The 19,822-nt window shown below is 32.0% G+C and overlaps 1 protein-coding gene across 16 annotated transcripts in view; it reads left to right on the forward strand.

The window, feature by feature from the left end:
* milt (trafficking kinesin-binding protein milt) overlaps positions 1-19,822 on the forward strand; it is an 83,779-nt gene that overhangs the window by 57,668 nt on the left and 6,289 nt on the right. For 15 of the 16 annotated variants that reach the window (XM_031992360.2, XM_031992358.2, XM_031992363.2 and 12 more), the window contains 3 exons: positions 17,380-17,456; positions 18,265-18,640; positions 19,229-19,464. In XM_031992360.2, the coding sequence (XP_031848220.1) occupies positions 17,406-17,456; positions 18,265-18,640; positions 19,229-19,464 (663 nt within the window). In that variant the 5' untranslated portion in view covers positions 17,380-17,405. Of the gene's footprint in view, positions 1-7,111; positions 7,445-17,379; positions 17,457-18,264; positions 18,641-19,228; positions 19,465-19,822 lie in introns of those variants that run through there. The other variant, XM_031992364.2, reaches the window with a different exon arrangement.

Genomic DNA, 19,822 nt, shown 5'->3' on the forward strand with positions numbered 1-19,822 from the left:
ATCAAAAATACGAAGGAAACAACTGTTAGAATGCTTTTGCCAGTTCAGAGTCCACCGCTGATACTGAGACTGTTTAGATACTCGAGACGACTGAGTCATCATCCGAGACATATTGTAACGATTACATCCTTTGAAATGCTTCGTTTTTATTATTATTCATTATTTAGTCGATGTATAATTTCTCTTGAATCTGAACAATTCGACTGTGGATAGTGTAGATCATAGACTTTATGCTAATTGTGACAGCATAAATACGAATTCATATGAAGAACAGAGTTTTTGAATGATAGTCTGTTTAATAATCTGTTTTAATAAAGTGCTCAACAAAATCTTCGTTTAGCATATGTTTACCATATGTTTCTTCAAATTCCTGATACAGACATTTTATTGAAAGGATTACGGATTGTGAGTGCAGATTTAACGTGCATGCCACATAACAAAAACATTCAATAAGGATTATATAAGTAATTGTACCTTCCTAGCGAATTGTAACGATATAAACAGGCAATATTATATATTCGTCTTGTTTCGTTTCCTCTTTCTAAGAAAAAATTTCTGTTACAAGGAGTACTTAATTCCAGTAAATTTCTCTAAAGACGCATGAATTTCTACAAATAATCCATCCGTGGTCTACTAATTACAGAATCCCTTTCCAATATCATAGAAACGTTTACTAAAGCACCTTGTTGCGCCAGTCTGTCTCGCAATTGAACGCTGTTTCATTCACAATGAGTTAATTAGCGGGATGATCCACCCGTGATTTACGCGTGCAAATGAAAGCGTCATCCAGTGTACATCAATGCATCGAGTCGTCCTGAACGTGTTAAGCGGTGACCCCACTTAGAGACGTTCTAAACATAGGTAAACTTTAGCAATTTTTTTTTATTGATAACTATTCAATGAAAACTTATTCTTTCTGGGCGAGTAACAGTGATCCTCCACTTTATATTTACATTTTTTCTAAACCAAAATGTCACAAAATTTGGGAAATCCGTACGTTACATTTTAAACGATAGTAGTTATAAATCTATAAAAATTATCTTCGGATGTTTCAGTTTGCAATCGAGTCCACCAACAGTGGATGTTTTACGAAAAGAGCTTCCAAAGTTAGCAAATAACTACGCCATTTTGTAATATTTTGGCGTAGAAGAAATATAAATATAAAGTAGAAAATCACAGTTATACACTCAGAACAAATTGGAAGTTTTTAGTGAATAGTTATTAATAAAAAAAGTTTTTCCTATGTTTAGGACGTCTTTAAGTAGAGTCTTGGCTTAACCAGTTAACTGCATCAGACGAGTACTAATTTCTTCAACGACGAATTATTCATTTTTTCAGATGAACACGTGATTCTTCATTATTTTGTTTTAATTTATCGTTAGAACATATTATAGGTGCACCTGCCCCGCCTTCGACGAGTATACATTTCATTGTTTGATTGTATTGCGTGCATAATGAGAGATTTTTCAAACTAAATCTCATAATTAACGAGTTAAGTAATAGATCACGCGAGTATTTCTTGCATAATGATCCTCGTAGTACGCGTGGTTCATTGATAAAAAACAGCGTCGCGAGCGAATCACTTTGTAAACTTGACAGTCTCACGCTCGATTTAATCTTCGCGAGTATCATCGCGGTCACGAGGAAAGAATGACGCAACGAAATTGCATCCCGGTACACCTACTTACTCGGAATATTCTGAACTTTGGTCTATGGCAATGCTGTTAACGATTAAAGTCTTCTACGCGACTTCGCACCCCATCGCGTGTTTCATTTTGCGTGGGGAGAACACGCACCACAGGGTGTTTTGAGATAATCGATGGTTAAAATAGCGCGCAGACTATTGATCTTATGAAAATGATAGGGAGAAAATTCAGTGCTTTAGAACTGAATGACTTCTAGGCTAGACGAAGGGAAGTCGTAATTCTGAACCCCTCGCCTTATTATAACGTGTCAGACTCGTGATGATTTAACAGTTTTATGTTATTAAATGTTATTTGTATGTTATGAATCTTTAATATTTGTAGTATATGTAGACACCGAATAAGTATAAAATTCTTTTCTTTTTTTACTAAATTATTCAGGCTAAAGTTGTTTTATTTAGTATAATTAAGAAATAAATGATAAATAAAGGGGTTAATGATACGGTAGCGTACAAGAGATATAATTTAAAATTTATTTATTCGTCTATATTGTTTCCGTAATGAATACACCAGTTCCTTCATTTTCGTGGCACTTTTTTACGCTGACATTTCCTTTCATTTTCTGAAATGTTGTTATTATTATTTTCTTCTGTTAGGCTACGTGAAGTAAATATGTGTTCCTTAAACTCTATTTACGCGATACTTCGCGTAAATGGAGGATTGAGTGTAATTTTTGACTGATATAACACAATATTGTTAAACTACCTAATTTATTTTGTTCACTGACATTAATTAAAAATTAATACTTTGAACGTTATATGCAAATTTTTGTTTCGATTGGAATAAATGATTTTTATGTTTATGAAGTATTGAATTTTTATCAAGTTTTTTAACATCATTTAACCATTGCTATATACCTTAAAAGTTATGAAACCTCTTTTTATCATTCTGTACAGTAGAACAAAGAAATATTTCCACTTTCTTTTTTTTTGCAAGCTTATAAAGTCAACGACCAGTGTTACTTGTCATTATGATATAATATAATAGATTGTGTTGTAATTAGAGTTCACCGTAGGTTAATTGACTTAATTAAAATTCGTAACGTTATTAAAACTGCTTTATCTCTTTCTCAGCTTTATTTTATGTTCAACCAGTTTCATATTCTTAATTACATTTAACCGCCATCTTTGGTAATAACACAACTCGTTGCATCATATTCCTTCTTACAAAGTAAAATATTTTTGTCTCAGTGTAAAGATAATGATTGCAAATTAGCAAAATAATAACAATGTATGAATTCATTCGATATTAATTTGCATTAAAATTCAGAATTTTTTATAATTAGTCGTTCAACCGAAAAGGTTTGTGATTCTTCGTGAAAAGATACATCGAAAATATCGAGTACAGCGTTTTCATCTAAAGCACGTTTTCGAGAAAATCAAGGGTAAACGTTCGCCGAGCACACGCGCGTTCGACAGACTGGCGACTAAATATTGGTGCAATCAATAGGGGGTTGTTTTACATGTGAAAACAAGCAATAAACGAGCACTCGTGTAGTCGACAAACTTTCAACCCCAATTTTCTTACAAACCTGATTTTAAATAGAAAAATTTTGTTCCATGTTTTTGACTTATTTTTCTCCAATTTCAAGACAGTGTGTATTTACAAATTTTACTTGACAAATAATTTTAAGTTGTTTATTTACCAAGTATGTTATTACTCAAATTAAAACATTTATTAGCATAATTGAACAACTGGCTTGAAATAACGCCCGAACGTAATATTTGTTAATAGTTTCTACTACATTATTCAAGCTTCCTTAAGTAATCGTTTTACACGAATCGAATAAATATTTCGGAGCTTACGGACTTTTCCATCGCATCTCTATTAACTTTCCATTCATTTATGCCGCATCCTCGATTAAAAAAACAGTTCAGTAAATAGAGAGTACTATTTACGATGCGATGACCTAACTTACATCTATTTTACACTCTTGCCTGCATTGTATGCAAAATGTGAACAGTGTCAGTAATTTGAATATTGTGCTTTCAGTTATGCATGCTCCAGCTTTTAAATGTTAAGGTGTCATGTGCATGTGGACAACTGGCGAATGTTACACTAATACTGATTATAAAATCTGATAATAGTAAATGAATACCTACAATTAAGTTGATTTCGTTATTACGCGCGATAAATGTTAATAAATACGTCCTCGTCCAAGTATATTTTATAATATAACACCAGGACCTTCATACTCCATGAATGTATCACAGTAAAAATACTTTCATACGGTGACAAAATTACTGTATACTGTCATTGTAAGTAATCTGTAAAAATAATGTACGTAATATGAAGTTTATAGTATTGATGACAAGTTTGTCGTTCATAAAAGTACATTTTGAGTGAATTAAACAGTATACGAGCAGCGTACGTTACTAAATTGATAGAACAAAAAATACAATAGGTCAACGCAAGAGATGTGTTCTGTGTTATAGGTACTTCACAAAAAGCTAGAATTAAAATATATATTGTTTTCTGATAAGGTAAATTAGGGAAAGATGGCCCACTCTTTTTTTTTAAAGAACTACTACATTATAAATATAATTGATACCAAAAATAAAAATATTTCCATTATATGGCAATCTAATTTATGTCCTAATGTGCATTTTAAAATATGAGTCAATCGAAATTTCAGTTTCGTAATTTTTATAAGAAAATATAATCTGACACAATATTATAAATGAACAAGTTACTATAACGTGGCAAATTTATCAGTAAATTCCATTTCGAAATTATTTTATTCGAAACATTAACTTTGTTTTGCAACACTTAAAAGTGCCTACAAGTTCATATAAGAGTAATGGGTGCAGTTGAGAAGGGACGAAAGTAAGCAAGACTAGCTGTAAATTGAAGTTCTCACGGATGTATCCTACATAAAGAAGGTGGCAAGTGCAGCTGCAAATTTACTGTTGGAGCGAAAGGACGATCTAATGTAGTTATTCTCCTTCCTCGAATGAACACTTTATCTATCGGCTTGCTGGAATGAATGTATTACATCGATTCATTGTAGAGACTATAACGGTAGTTAAGATATAATTCCAAAATATTTGCTAACTAACTGTGAACAATAATGTAATTATTTATGTAATAATGTAATAATGTAATTTATACAATGCTAATTCGCTCTGTCAAAGCACTAGTTTCAAAAAATTCCAGCAACCGTTGGAATGAAAAATCCGATTTTTCGGATCCCAGTAGGTAAAGACCCTTCTGTCGCCAACCGAGTAAAAGTGTACCTAATTTTTTCATTTTCTTCTACCCAATTTATTATTCTCGTAACAATTTCACAATATTACTGCTGATTTTTATTTCTCGAACACGTGTACTTTGTGCAAAAATATTGTAACATTAAATTTCGAATAAACGTAAACGTTCTAGTTGTTAACATAAGGGTTAAAAATCTCTTAAGCTTTTTGTTCTTGAAACAGAGTGTCAAATGTGTTACATTTCTAAATATTACGCTCTTCTGATCAGTCAATAATTTCTATTGTGTCGAAACATACAGAGAAGCTCTATGCACATAAATTGTACAGAAGGTATAGAGTAGTTTAATTGTGCGAGCTTGTTACTTTCACAGACAAGTATATCGACTTTCTTTCTTTCTAGCGGAATTGTCCATTTTCATTGTGTTCGTTTTGTATTACGAACTGCGAGAAACATTCAGCGCTACGCGTAAGATGCATTCATAATTTTATTTAACGGTGAGACTACGTGATCTATTATGTTAACAATTTACAAAATGATTACAATATGAAAATTGGCGGTATAATTAACAATTAAAAGACCCCGATTATTACTCATAAACTAAACCATATCGTTGCAGTTTATCGCTGTTCTCCTAATATCCTAATTTGAAGGTGTTAAGCTCGGTGTTTAGAAAACATGGCGGATAGTTTGTTGATTCAAAATAGACATTGCATAGTTCGTTGAGCGCCTCTTGAATCGTAAAATGAGACTAGTATAGAAAATTACATAATTGCATCTAAACAAGGGAAATCGATTTTTATATCCGCGAAAATAATAGGTCAATTAATTTCTTGTGTAAAGTTAGAAAGCTTGGTATAAACAACCTTAATAATACATTTACCAAACAGAACACCAAACCGGATTCATAAAAAATGTATTCGAGCATCAGGATATTCTATCTCTTTAAATTGAAAACAATTCATTTGAATAACGTAAGCATGACATTTCTTACGCATTTACGAAGAAAATGAATAAATTTAATCAAAGGTAGGAAGGTACTGAACAAGACGATTGCTTCGTAGATTATTTCAAATTAAATTGTTATCTTACAAATTGTTATAATAAGTTCGTGCTAAAATACATGAAAAATTACACAGTAGAGAAATGTTTGAGAATAGCAAATCGACTCGTCAAAGATATTCATCAATATCTTTCATTCAACTATTGTTTTATTTATTCACCCAGAAACTACAAAATTAAATTGTCTTATAATGTTTATTGCAGCAACACCTATACCATGCTTTCATTTACTGCAAAATGAAAGTGCAATTCGCTTCAGATTATTATTATTCATCTGAATCAGGTCCAGAATGTTCGTAGCAAGAATATAACTCGGTTAACAAGTTAATGTGAAATATTTATTATCAGAACACTATCTCGTATCACTGACAACGACTTCTCTACTTCCAGTCTCAAGTAATTTACGTTGCACGCTGAAACGACCAAAGCCAAATACGATTTGGAAGATACCGCTAAGTAACTATTGTTAGCATAACCTTAAAAACGCATTTTGTAACAGTACAATACGTATAGAGTAAGTCGGGAAGAGGTAGCCCACTGTTTTAAAAAGAACTAATACATCATAAATATTATAGATAACTGACAAAAAATAAAACGTATTTATGAAAAACATTGTATCTATATAAGAAAAATAGTTAAACAAATCTCTGTACGAGATTCATTATACCACTCAAAAAAATTGAAAAAAACACTAAAACTACCAGACAGGTCAAATTAACTTGAGAATTTCCATTTTGTAAGTATTCAAATATGAAGGCGCTTTTGCTAGAGATTTTAAATTAACCATTCAAAACAAAGTTCTACAGATATAAGACTACTAGACCTTCAGGATCTCAAGAAACGTAAATTTTATAACAAAATAAAAAACCAAATTTTTATACAAAATTAAAAGAAAGTGTTTATAACAAGATTGTTTAAATTCACTCTGATCAGTAGTTTTAATGTTAACAGTTTAAACGAGATCGAGCCGTCTCACCTGGAATTACTCTATCACGTGCACGTATGATAGTATAACAGACTGTACATACATTCCGCGGTATCATTAGACGCGTTCTAATAAAATCCAAATGAGCGTAAGAAATGAAAGGAAAGAAACTGAAGGTCCTGGAGGAAAGTTGCAGTAACATTTAAGTACAGCTAACGAATCAGCCGTTGCTCCCGCTCCTCCCTGGGTTTCCGGCCGATCCTGGCGGAGGAAGACAGAACCGGTTCGAAAAATTCGCTCCTGGCACCGGAAGAAACTTCCGACCAGGAGCAATTGGATTCTCAGGAGGATGATCCTTACGAGTACGATGAGGAGATCAGGCCCTCGAACAGGGTTTCACCAGAGAACGAGAGTTTGCTGGACGGAAATTGTCCCAGTTCCTCTAGGATACCCGCGCCTTGTTGGGGATGCAACGATGGTTCGGGATTGCGCACGCCGATCTTCTTCCTGGCTACCTCCCCGACGGAGCCGCCTTGCACGTGCGCCTCCTGTCAGTAATTTTTCAACTTACAGGACCGTCTGAAATGGCTTCCGCTTCTTTTTCGTTTAGATTTCCTTTGTTGTTCTAAGTTTTCCACCCTGTGACGCGGAAGGACCGCGACAACTTCGCAAGAGAACGTGTCAGGGAATCACTGTTTCTTGCGAAACTTTGTTGTAGCGTAGTTTTTGCCAATATATAAGCTGTTTTTTGTTGAAAGCGGTATAGGTCGATTTTTTTCAGACATTGAGATATTTAAGGGTTTGAGTCGACTTGTAAAATCATAAACTTGTTAAACTTTATTATACAATGATTAATGAAGTTGGTAAAGAAGATAAACAGTTTCTTGGCTACCAATGGACTTATTCCATTTTCAAAGAAAAGCGTCTCGCTAAAATTACCATTAACTCATTTTTTTACAAAAATACACTTATACCACTTTTAAAAGAATGGCTTACATGTTTGACACGTTACTTTTTTGGTTGCTTTGTTCGTGTTGACACTTTGCTCGTACTGTCATTCGAATTTAGGTGACGTAGCTTCTTGTGTAGATTTGAACATGCATTTCCTCAGTGACGTATCAAACAAATCAAATTTTGTTGGATCTATGAGACATGGGATGGCTGAGAGAACCAATCGCCCTGACGGATTCTGATTTTTCAATATCTGTTTGTTAGGAACATTGTTTTAGTTTTATGGGGACTAAGTTGATGATACTCATTGGGCGATCAACGGGTTAAAGTGATAGCAGTCTATAAAATCAGAGATGTGAAATCTATTTTGGCAAATGGTGCAGAAACTGACAGAGATAGAAGAATTGTGTGAATTCTGGAGTTTTATATTTATTGCAAATTGGAATGTGTAGCTTTGCAAGAAGTGCAGAAAACTAAATTGTAAAAATGCATTTGTTTCAATGATATACATACCAGAAATCGACGTTTTCTGGAAATTTTTCTGGCCCAGTGATATTCGATTATTTTTTTATTTATTTGCGTATAGAACTATATTTATGTCCAATTACGAAATGTAGATAACTTAAAATTTCAATATTTAGATTACGAAAAATTCTGTTATACGAAGTGTGATCAAAAAGTTTGTGGAATTTTCCAATTTCCCGCCGCAACATGATATAAATAATGCCGAAAGGGAACAAAAAAGAAAAAAAAAACTATGAAAAGATAATAATTCCATAAGCATCGAAGGTATAAAATAAAAATTATTGAGCGAGTTAAAAGCTATAACAAAATGCATTTTTGGAAAATTGAAAAAGACGTTTCCAACAAACTTATCGTAGCCAAGAATTAGTTTAAAGCGAACAATATAAATATTAAAATATCTGTAAATATATTCAAAAATACATACATATTGCATAAACATTTTTGTCACGCCTTGCATACGAGATACCCTTGTATTTTCTGTTTGCAGAGTTCGTGAATGCGTATAATTAAGCAGATTATACGCGCTTACGACCATGCAGCAATTACCCTACAGAGTGTTTTGCCGACTTATCCTCAAATGGTCAAAACTAAGCCAGCTGTTATCAAACTTACCTGCGCAGTGCATTCCGTTCGCAAATTGATCTTGTATAAAGAAGATACGATTTAACAGAGATTGATTACATTAAACGAATATACATACAGTCAAATAATGTCTTCAAAAACATCAGTTTCTTATATTTTTAGCCAATCAACTCGAAATACATTTACAGAATTCAATTCTCGCTTTAAAAAAATTGTCGAATAACATTTTAATACAATCCATGTTTTGTATTTAGTTAAAGAAAAAACGAATCAACATTTGATCAGAGAAATTAACAAAAATATGTTATTTTTTAGCATACTGTTTAAATATGTTTTCTGCAAATCTATGTATATAATCGAAATTGTTATTTAAATATACAAATTTCAGCCATTAACACAATTCTGACGTAGAAAACTGTTGCTACTTATTCAACGTGTACAGTAACTAAGAAAGTCTGTATCAAATCTTTCTGTGGCAGCTACATTGGAGCAAAGTCCCAGAAAAATCGGTGATTCCTATCTCGACGTGTCCTTGTTAGCGAGCGTGCTGAACATAAATTGCACACTGTGATCGGTAGGAAACTCCCGTTACAACAGATCGAATCGCACAGTATCGTTTTTGATTCGCTAACCAGTTAAAATTACTTTCACACTGAGAACTACTGTTCTAATCAAAATCAATGGTTTCGATTTGTTTGTTTCGCAATTATGGATACCTTAACACTATTTCCACCGAATGTGTTAAATGACACGTTTTGAAATTTTAACTTAAAATTATTTTCTCAATTTTCTCTAAATTGAATTTTGGACGCTTATAATTAATCTCATAATCGTTACTAGAAAAATTTAAAAGTGAACTCAGGATGTACGACTGAATTTGGAAAATAATTTTAAGTTAAAATTTCAAAAGGTGGTCTTCCGACACCTTCGATAGAAATAGTGTTAAAAGCATTGAATATTCGTAATGATCTTACAAATAAATAGTTTCACTTGAATACTATAATGAATGTCTAAAGAAACTGATTGTATAGTCTATTGTTACAAATTTTATAGGGATTACATATAAATCATATTAAACGATCGGTGGTTCTAGTGTTAAAAATGGAGTTAAAGGTTAGACTTGAAAGGTTTCTGAACCATCACCTGATTCTCCGATAACGTTGATAGCATTGGCACGGTATACGCTGACGTAGATTTCTCACGTTAGTATAATAACTAGACTGCGGAACTTCGTGCTATTATAGAACTTACACCCATATAAGTACACCTGCTTAATACATATGTATTAGGTGAATGCAAAAGTTCTGATCGATTCCCAATGCATTGTGCAATCATCAGTATTTCGTGGAAACAGTAGGCAAACAATAGACATGGGCTCAAATGTTATATTAGGTCGTCCCATAACTTCGTACCGCGGTATTTATACTTTTCGCATTGTTTTGTGATCACAAAGCGATACGTGGACTCAGGTGACTTACCTTTCTGATTCAGTTTACATAGTTAGTAGGAAGTATTCGACAGCTATAATGACGTGATGTGGTAAGAACTTTATATTCAATAAAATAGTATTTTATATGGTAGAAAAATCATATGTCGGTGTTAACGAGGATAGTTGTTTAGAACAGAATTTAACCCTATTGCATTCGCTTCCCGATCGGGAATTTCATTTCAAATGAAATTAATTATTATTTTTGATTTTATACATGTATGAAGTTCTTTCAAATAACTTTGAATAGCTTCTTATGTTTATAAAATATTAAATAATTGAGATATCTAGAAAATCTTATTTAGCTATTAACAAAAAAACTCAAAGTTGTGTGCGACCGTAACACGTAATACTATATTGTTTTTAAATGACCTATGCAATCTATAAAGATAATATAAACCACTGCAATAGTATTAACCCTTTGCATTCAAGGGGTAACTCTTAATAACCACTTGATTTAATGTATTAAAATTACAAAAGTTTTATACATAATATTAAACTTTCAAATAAAGTACCTTTGTTTCTTAATTTATATTCTTATTTAACATTTTTTCATTAGTTTCAAAGAATGTTGTCTACGTCTCATTTAGACTCTAAATCAGACTTTTGTCTGTACATTTCTCGTTAAACTGTAACAAGGAATTGAACGCTTCCGAAGAAACTGTGCTAGAAGCGTTATCTAAGAAGCATTAAAAACAGCACTGTTCTAAATATAAATTGTTGTAAGTCTAAGTTTTTGCTCTATAGTATCGAACGTAGTTTGAATATCAAAGTTTTACAATTGCAATATACTTTATGGATTATTATTATTCAAAACCGAAGAATTCTCTGTTTGGAATATTACATTTATAAGAACAGATCGCAGCTATAGGATTGGGTTACTTCGGTTGAACTTCGCTTTTTGTAGAATCTAGAGTAAAAACATCCAGTCGTTTTAGATTATAAACGTTATTTTGAAAGATTTTTAACAATAGGTTTACAGACGTTTATTATTATACGGTTTGCTCTATTGATCTTAGAAAAATTAAATATTCCAGATTTATTAAAGAGAACTTTCATCAAAATCACCAACTGTAACTTATTAAATAGATTCAGTGATAATCGAAACAAAAATGCCTTTTCTATTAAAAAAATCATGCTAACATAGGAACACTGTACTCTTTAAATGTTACTAGTACTTCAGATTTTTACTTATTTATTTATTTATATGAAAGTCGCATTAACAGAGTCCTAAGTGATCACCTACTACATGTCTACCAATTGTGCAGTACACAATTGCGTAAACATAATAAATTACATTAACATATCATAAAAGATTAAATTAAGTTACTTAGTGACATACTACATTGCCAATGGACTATGATAGAAAACATTATTGGAGTGGTATACAAAAAGAATTTATATTTGTTGCTATAAGGTGATTAATTGTTCACTGTCCTTGAGAAATTTTCAAGCATTTCGCATCTTCTTGGGTACTTTAGATTTTGTTCTCCTTGTTCACGGCGAAAATGAGCCCAACATCTCGAGAAATTTGTGGCGACTAAAATTTAGCTCTAAGTAGCACGAGATTCCTTGAGGGGCGTTGGTGCGCGCCTCGAAGGCATGCCGTTCTCGTCCGCTGCGTGTCAAAGAATGCTGAGACACTGGTATAAAGGGTGTCCTATTTTACACCATAAATGTATCTATTTCGAGTAATATAAATAATAATATAATTCAGAGGAAAATATTTCAATCGGTTCTAATGCGAATGTCAGAATATCGCAGAATACTTTTGTGAGTAGAAGGATTAAGGTTCTATCGCGGTCAATCAAATTTCATTAAGTAAAATGTCTATATAAAAAATAAATCGACAAATCTATTCAGTTTCATTGAAAATTAACAAGACAATTGTTATTGTAGTCTATAAATATCAAAAACCAGTCAGCTCTTCTAAAGTTTAATAGCAAGATTACTTCGAAAACCAATGACTTTTATATTTTCCTGGTAAATATTATCTGTTTCATTAAATTAAACGTGTTTGCCCGTAAACGATCGTATATTTCCCAACTTTTGTCTCCGCAATAACTCCTTTCGTCCATACATGCAAACGAAGAGCTTTCGCATGTCAACCAACATCAGATAAAATTCAAACAATTACTTTCGCGTCGTTTTTACTGCTTTGTTCTGCAAATACCTACCGAGTTATCTTAAGGTAGTATCCATTCGTTGAACTCATCACTCATTGTCGGACACGCGAAACCAGTTTTATTCGATGCCAATCCTATTAGGTTATCGCAGATGTCTTGTTACATTCTTAACATATACGTTCCATTCGTTTGCAGGCAAATTGAACGAATATGTACAGCGAAATGATCGTGAAATAATAATACGCGACGCGATATTTTTGCCGGAAATAATGAGGATCGTGTAATAATCGTAAACAAGTTTTCTTCTGGCAATAAATCACGGTGCTGGAAAAAGCTCTTGCCAATTCTTAAATCAAAATTTAAATACAGAGGACGTTTTCGTGAAATCATTTTATTTTATCCGATATTAACGGCATAAACATATCTAACTTGCTACTAATACTAATTTCAATTGTTAAACTATTAGCGAAATACTGATTGAAATCGGACATTGACATTTTTTAAATTTAGTAATTTTAATATTTTTTAAGTTCTTATATTCTTTGAATTTATTTAGATATACCTCAATTCATTGCTAACAAGAAGACCGCGCGAAATTTTTCAGCTTGTTAAAAAAGAGCGTTTACGATAATTATTTTCAAAGTAATTATCTGCTTGTCAAGATACGCGTGTACTTCTATGGATTAAACTGCGAAATCAGCATTCTTGTTAGAATGAGTGTAAGTTACAATAATTGGAGAATCTCTTTACGTAAACTTCTGAAGACTGGTAACATAATCCTACGTCATTTGAAATTCTTCAGCTGAATACCGGTAACATAATTCTAAATTATTTTCTACTTTTTTCGAAGAATGCCAGTAACGTAATTCTACACCTTTTTATGCTTTTTTTTAGAAGCATTCCGGTCACTTAATCCTATGTCATTTCAACATCTGTAGCTGATACACCGCTTAACGATTAATTTTCAGAAAACTGGTCTGTGTGACTAGCGATTTTCAGTGAGATGAACTTATATCGCTATACATATATAACAGATTTAACAGGTTGCAACAGGTTTAACCCTTTAAGGATGAATGTTATCATTTTAGTGACATCAAACTTCCGGATCTATTATAGAATACGAAGTCGTGAACAAGCAATTAATTTGTTCAAATAACAGGAGATCAGTGGAGTTTCGTTTTCTCTGTCATTTAAGACTTCTCTGTACAATTCAACTTTGTCTGCGAAAGGTTTCTCATACTTCAAAAAATCCTCGTTCGCAAAGGGTTAACACATTGACTGCCACAATGGTCACAGATCATCCGAGCTTCCAAATTGCTCGAGAACAATCATAATAAGAAAATCGCTGTCGAATGAAAATATTTAGTAATATACTTAGCTAGATAACAGTGCAATATGAGCGGTGTGTTACCAAATCATTGATAATTATTTCTAATCCCATTTTCCTTTGTTACGAAGGAATAAGTATTACTATACAAAACGCACGAAATGTTTTGTACAAACAATTACAGATTATATCACACACAACGACCGTATAGAAATATTTAAAGTAAAATTTTGAAGAACAGGTTATAAGAAACAAATGGGAACGTATAATTAGTTTCGATCGAAAGTAATATTTCTTCAGTGGCGTGGTAATTAACAGAGTTGGATAGATACGTATTTATATAAAACCAAATAGCAGACCCATTCGGTATACAGCTACTTACAGATTTCGAAACATTATATATCGTCGCGAATACGTTAAGATTATTGCGGTTAAGATCGTTGGAATAGCAGATTTTCTAATTACTTCGAACGGTGCATCGTTAGAAACCGGCCAAACGGGAAAACGGATGCAGCATGTCCGCTGAAAGCGTCGCGAGTCATCTCGGTCTTTTCTCGGGAACGTAGATGACTCATTTGCGTGCCGCATCCAACATTTAGTTTTCTTGTTTCTTTTGAAGTTCGCTCTTGACCTTGCGTCGGCCATTTTATACTCGTGTATGAGGGGATGAAAGACTAGGGTTCCATTTTGGTTGAAATTGCGATGCGGAGCCTTCTACGAAAATCTTTCGCTATTTGGAATTCTTTTCACAGCTTCTGTCACTGAAAAGGCACTTTCTTGCATGTTTGACAATATTTTATATTGATTCTGTATAAATAATAGTAGTAACAACGATAATGTTACGATCTACTTGTATTACCATTTACACTATCTATTTAAATGACTTTAATTGCTAATTTATTAATAATTTAATACATTTATTAATGACTTTTTCCGTGTATTTATTTATTATATTTATTAGCCTTGTCTTTATTTAATCTTTGGTCTAATATAATTTTCAGTGATGAACATGAATTACCGTTTATTTATTAAGTTTCAGTCAAGATATACACTATATCTATTCAATTAAGTTCATGTTATTAACGTTACATTTGTACTACACGTTTTATTCCATTTTTCAGGCGGACCCTTCGTATATCTGTTTACCAAATAGGAACCTTTTAAAACATAAAGTTAAATATGTAGTGTAAATGTAGTGCTACGAACCTATTTTCATTTAAAATTATGCGTCAAGATCCGTGTCTTGCAAGTTCAAATTGTTGAAGAAAAAGAGACCAACATGTCTGTTATAGTACCACAAACAATAATCTTTTTTAATTTTCCTTAACATTTATATAATAAAAGTGAACTACTATCAAAATTATTGTGCGAACTTGAAAGATACAATTCTTCCCTAATTATAGTTGTAAAATTCAAATAAAATCTTAATACAATATTCCCCAATGCTTTCATTGCGATTTAAAAATTTAATAACCGCAACGTTAAGAAGCATCTACTATTTTCTCTCTTACTTCCCTCACTATTTTGTTTCTGTTAATTTTGCGAATCGCAACGCCAACTTTAATCGTATTTACACACGCTTCAAAGTAGAATAAGCAATTGTCTTTATCACTTCTCGCAATTCTCTGCAAACATTTAATTGAAAATTGTTTATTTTCACTTTTTCACGAAACGTACAAAATTTTTCAGTGTAATGCTTCAGTAGTGTATAATCATTAATCACAATTCTATTTAAGGGTTTTAACATCACGATTAGTTGAATGTTACGTTGATTCATTAATACGTAATAATTATATCGAAAAGTTGAATAAAAATCTCGCTTATTAAACTGTCTGTACATAATTTGTTGTGTATAGACAGCTCTATTCATAGAATTATTAATTATCGTTCTGAACTTGACCCATGAAACAGAATAATTTATTTCAAACAAGTTCTGCAACGCTTGAAATACGCAGCCACTGGTATTGCATACTGTAACTTGACTATGAAGCGGTATGATAATCGATTCCAACGGATCAAGTGATCGATTAGAACCGTGAGTACGTATTTCTTGTGAAGTTAATCAACAGAATGTGTGCCGAATGTTTGTTAAAACACTGTCTATCGTTTAAAGTTACTTTCCGAGGATAAACTGAACGTGCAAATATTTAATAATTAAATATCTACACGAATAAAATATAATTATTAATATTTAACTCTTTGCAATCGTATACAATGAGAATAATTGAAATATAAGAGTATAAATTATAAATACAAATTACAGAATTAAAATATTTATTATTAAGACGATTTATGTTAAATAGAGATCTGTTATTATATTAAATTTGTCTAAAATTTATAAACAAACCGTAAACTTCATTTATATATGTAGATGTACTTACAAATTTTATATATGAATATCAATTAATCGATTCGGAAATCAGTAAACAGGACCGTTATCACGATGTATCGAAGAAGATAACACTATCTTTGATTCACTGACCAATTAAGATTACTTTTTATAATTTCAGTACCAATTATAATTTGAAAAATTCCTCCAACGATCATCTGATTCTCCGATAACACCGATAGCATTGGCCTGAGCATGTTAATGCAGAATTTATGCTAAATGCTATGTAGACTGCGGGACTTTATGTCGTTATGGAACTTATACCTATATTTACAAAGTTTTAAAATCTACAACCTAATAATTATAAATCGTTATCGGTGCTGCTTATTCAGCCAAGTTTCATTCTATTTTATCCACGAAATTATACAGGCGATATCTCGAAAACTGTACAAAATCAAGTATAAATTTTATAGTCTGTTAAATTTGCATTCAAACATATGAAAAAATTATTTAAAAGAATGTATATTTTTATTTTAAGTAATATCATTTTACCAGCGTTACATGTTTGTGACGACGCTTAATTCCAAATTTTCCATAAAGATGAAACTAATTGAAGAAATTAATAATTACTGGGAGAATTTATTTTATAGATTTAATGTTCGATGCGTTAAAAGAAATAAATGAATAAAATAAGTTCCTATGTATCAGTAATGCATTTTGTTTATCACCGACCACCAACACGATTAAAAAGTCAAGAATAATGACGCGTACAGTGTACGTTTGGACTGCAGCTGTATGAAAGATAATAACAATAAACCAAAGTTGGTAAAGTATGTCGGAATGCAAGTTCATTGCTAAATTCGATACTCCATTGAATTACATACTTATTGGTTCTGTTAAAATGAATGTTTAGCTATAATTACGATTTAAGTTAGTACGTTATTGTATCTAATTTATATAAATTTATACACTAATTTTCTGTTAGTTTCGTTTGTTTTTCTTTGTCGTTTATTATTATCGCTTCACTTTTACAAAATTTCAGCTTGTGTGTTATTATATATCTATCTATCTATTTATTTATTTGTTTGTTTATTTGATTTTTTACAAAATGCTATTATTGTTATAATCTACTGCAATGATACTTATTTTTTTCTTTCAGTTCTATGTAGCAGCCGGGTGAGCCAAATGACCAAGACGTATAATGACATAGAAGCAGTCACAAGGCTTCTAGAAGAGGTAAATGACATCACTAATATATAATTGACGTTTATACTAGATGATTTTAGAAGGGGTGAATCGTTTAAGGGTATATAATTCTCATTTGAATAATCGTGTAACGTATCTAATGAAATCTGACTGATATAAACTATATCTGCACACAGAAATCTAAATCACAATAAAGAAAAATGATAAATATTTCTATATACGGAATAAACCATGTATTTGTTGTCGCAAATTCTAACTCTTCTCTCTAAGCACTTAGAAAAGAGTTTTAAGGGAAAAGTTACGCATATGAATTTGATAACTGAATTATTGTTTATATTGAAGTCCACATTTATTTGCATAAATGCATGAAACCACTCTTTCCATGTAAAAAGATAGTGGCCATGTTGGAAATTTGAGCATCATTAAATATTTTTTAAACAGTCTTTTTTAAACAGTCTAAAAAAAGGAGTAGTTCTTAATTTGTTTCGAATTTTCAATTCTTAAATGAAAGTAATCACTCAAACTGTAAAATAATGTACAGACTTGAACGAACAAAGATTAATTCAAGAATGATTCAATTAAGGAAATGCTGTGAGAATTAGTGTACTGGATGAACTAAAGATAAAACGTGTAGAAATTATTTTACTGATTATCGTTGTCTAGTCATTACTAGTCCCCATAAAATAAAAAGACATTTGATCAACTAGCGTCGTCAAATTTCGTCAAACTGAGCAGACTGAACAAGTTTATCAACCATCTTCTATTAATGTCTTGTATAAAGCATCCTTGATTTAAAGTACATAGTTCTAATTTCGAATCGTGTCATTTCATTTTCCAGAAAGAGAAGGATTTAGAACTCACCGCACGCATTGGAAAAGAATTGTTATCGCACAACCAAAAACTCGAAACCACGGTTACCAGTTTAGAATCAGATTTAAAGGAAGCTAACGAACGGATCACTCAACTCACGCACGAGCTTACGAAGAAGACAGAGATCATCCAAATCTTGACAAATGATGTTGAAGAAACGAGCTCTGAAGCCGGGACGCCCACCGGATTGCGTGGTATTAATCTTGACGTGATGCAGAAGAAGATCAGTAATTTGGAAGACGAGAACAAACAACTGCGAACTGAGTTTGCGAAATTAGTACACGACACTGATAATTCAGAGGAGCAAGAGGCAAAACTTGTCAAGGATATCGCCGCTCAACTTGGTTAGTTGATTAATCTCTTTCGAATTGATAGAGAGTCCCTAAATCCGCATGGTGTAGACATTGGATTGCTAGAGTCCAAACAATTGTGGAAACGTTGTACAATGTTGTATTGTTTACCTGAGATATTATGAGACAAACATCATGCTACAAATAAAATAATCAATTGTGCTGCAGTGCATGTTCTTATTGTAGAGTCAATTTGGATCTGGTAGCTATGTATACATGTTTTGAATATTAATACTTGAGCTACAATGAAGCTAACAGTGGACGTATACCGCTGTATAAATAGCTTTTCCCAACGTACTAATTAAATATAGTAAACAGTAGTAGTTTAAGTATATAAGATAACTGAATAAGTTATATTTTTTCTGATTTCTCGGTAAAACATTATAAAAAAGAAAAGTACTGTAATGACTTTCTTATAAAAAATGTAACTTTTACATGTCTCTTGTAATTTCACATGTGCGTCTACTATATCTGAAAAATGGAAACTAGTTAATATGTTGCTTCAGTTATTATTTAAATTATTGAATAAAATATTTTATTTTGAAGTTGATGGATATTATTGAAAATATATTTTGAATGCAGCAAGTGCAAACATGGAAGTGGACGGGATTGCAGAGGAGCTTGACAGGCAAAAAGAAGAGAACCGACTACAACATGAGCAAATTGTCAGTTTGACGGCAAAACTGGCAGAAACGGAATTGAGATTAGCACAGTTGATGGCTGAGCATGACGAGGTGGGAGCCACTTTGCTCATCACAAGGGATAACCAGAATACCCTGGCGAGCGAACTGGCCGAATTTAAGGATCGATATACAGAGGTACGTCATTGAATCGGAACCAGTCCATATTCCTTAACATACTTGTTATAATTGTTTTGGATACATTATGTAGCGTCTGAAATTTCATATTTCTAACACATAGTTTAACTATAAAACCGTAGTATTAAGATAAAGTATGTAACATTAGTTTAAATTAAATAAAGATTGATAAAATTAATATCTGCAAATGTTTAATAAAATACTGTAATTTGTGAAATATCTTCGACAAACATAAATTACTTTACTTAATATTAATAAGTCCTGTATCCGTGGAATCAATAAATGTTATTGTGTAAACTGTTAGTTATCAAGTTAACAGTGTTGAAAGTTGTTCGAATCATATTAATAAGCAATATGC

This window comes from Nomia melanderi, chromosome 14, assembly GCF_051020985.1.
Source record: "Nomia melanderi isolate GNS246 chromosome 14, iyNomMela1, whole genome shotgun sequence".
Classification (NCBI taxonomy): Eukaryota; Metazoa; Arthropoda; class Insecta; order Hymenoptera; family Halictidae; genus Nomia; species Nomia melanderi.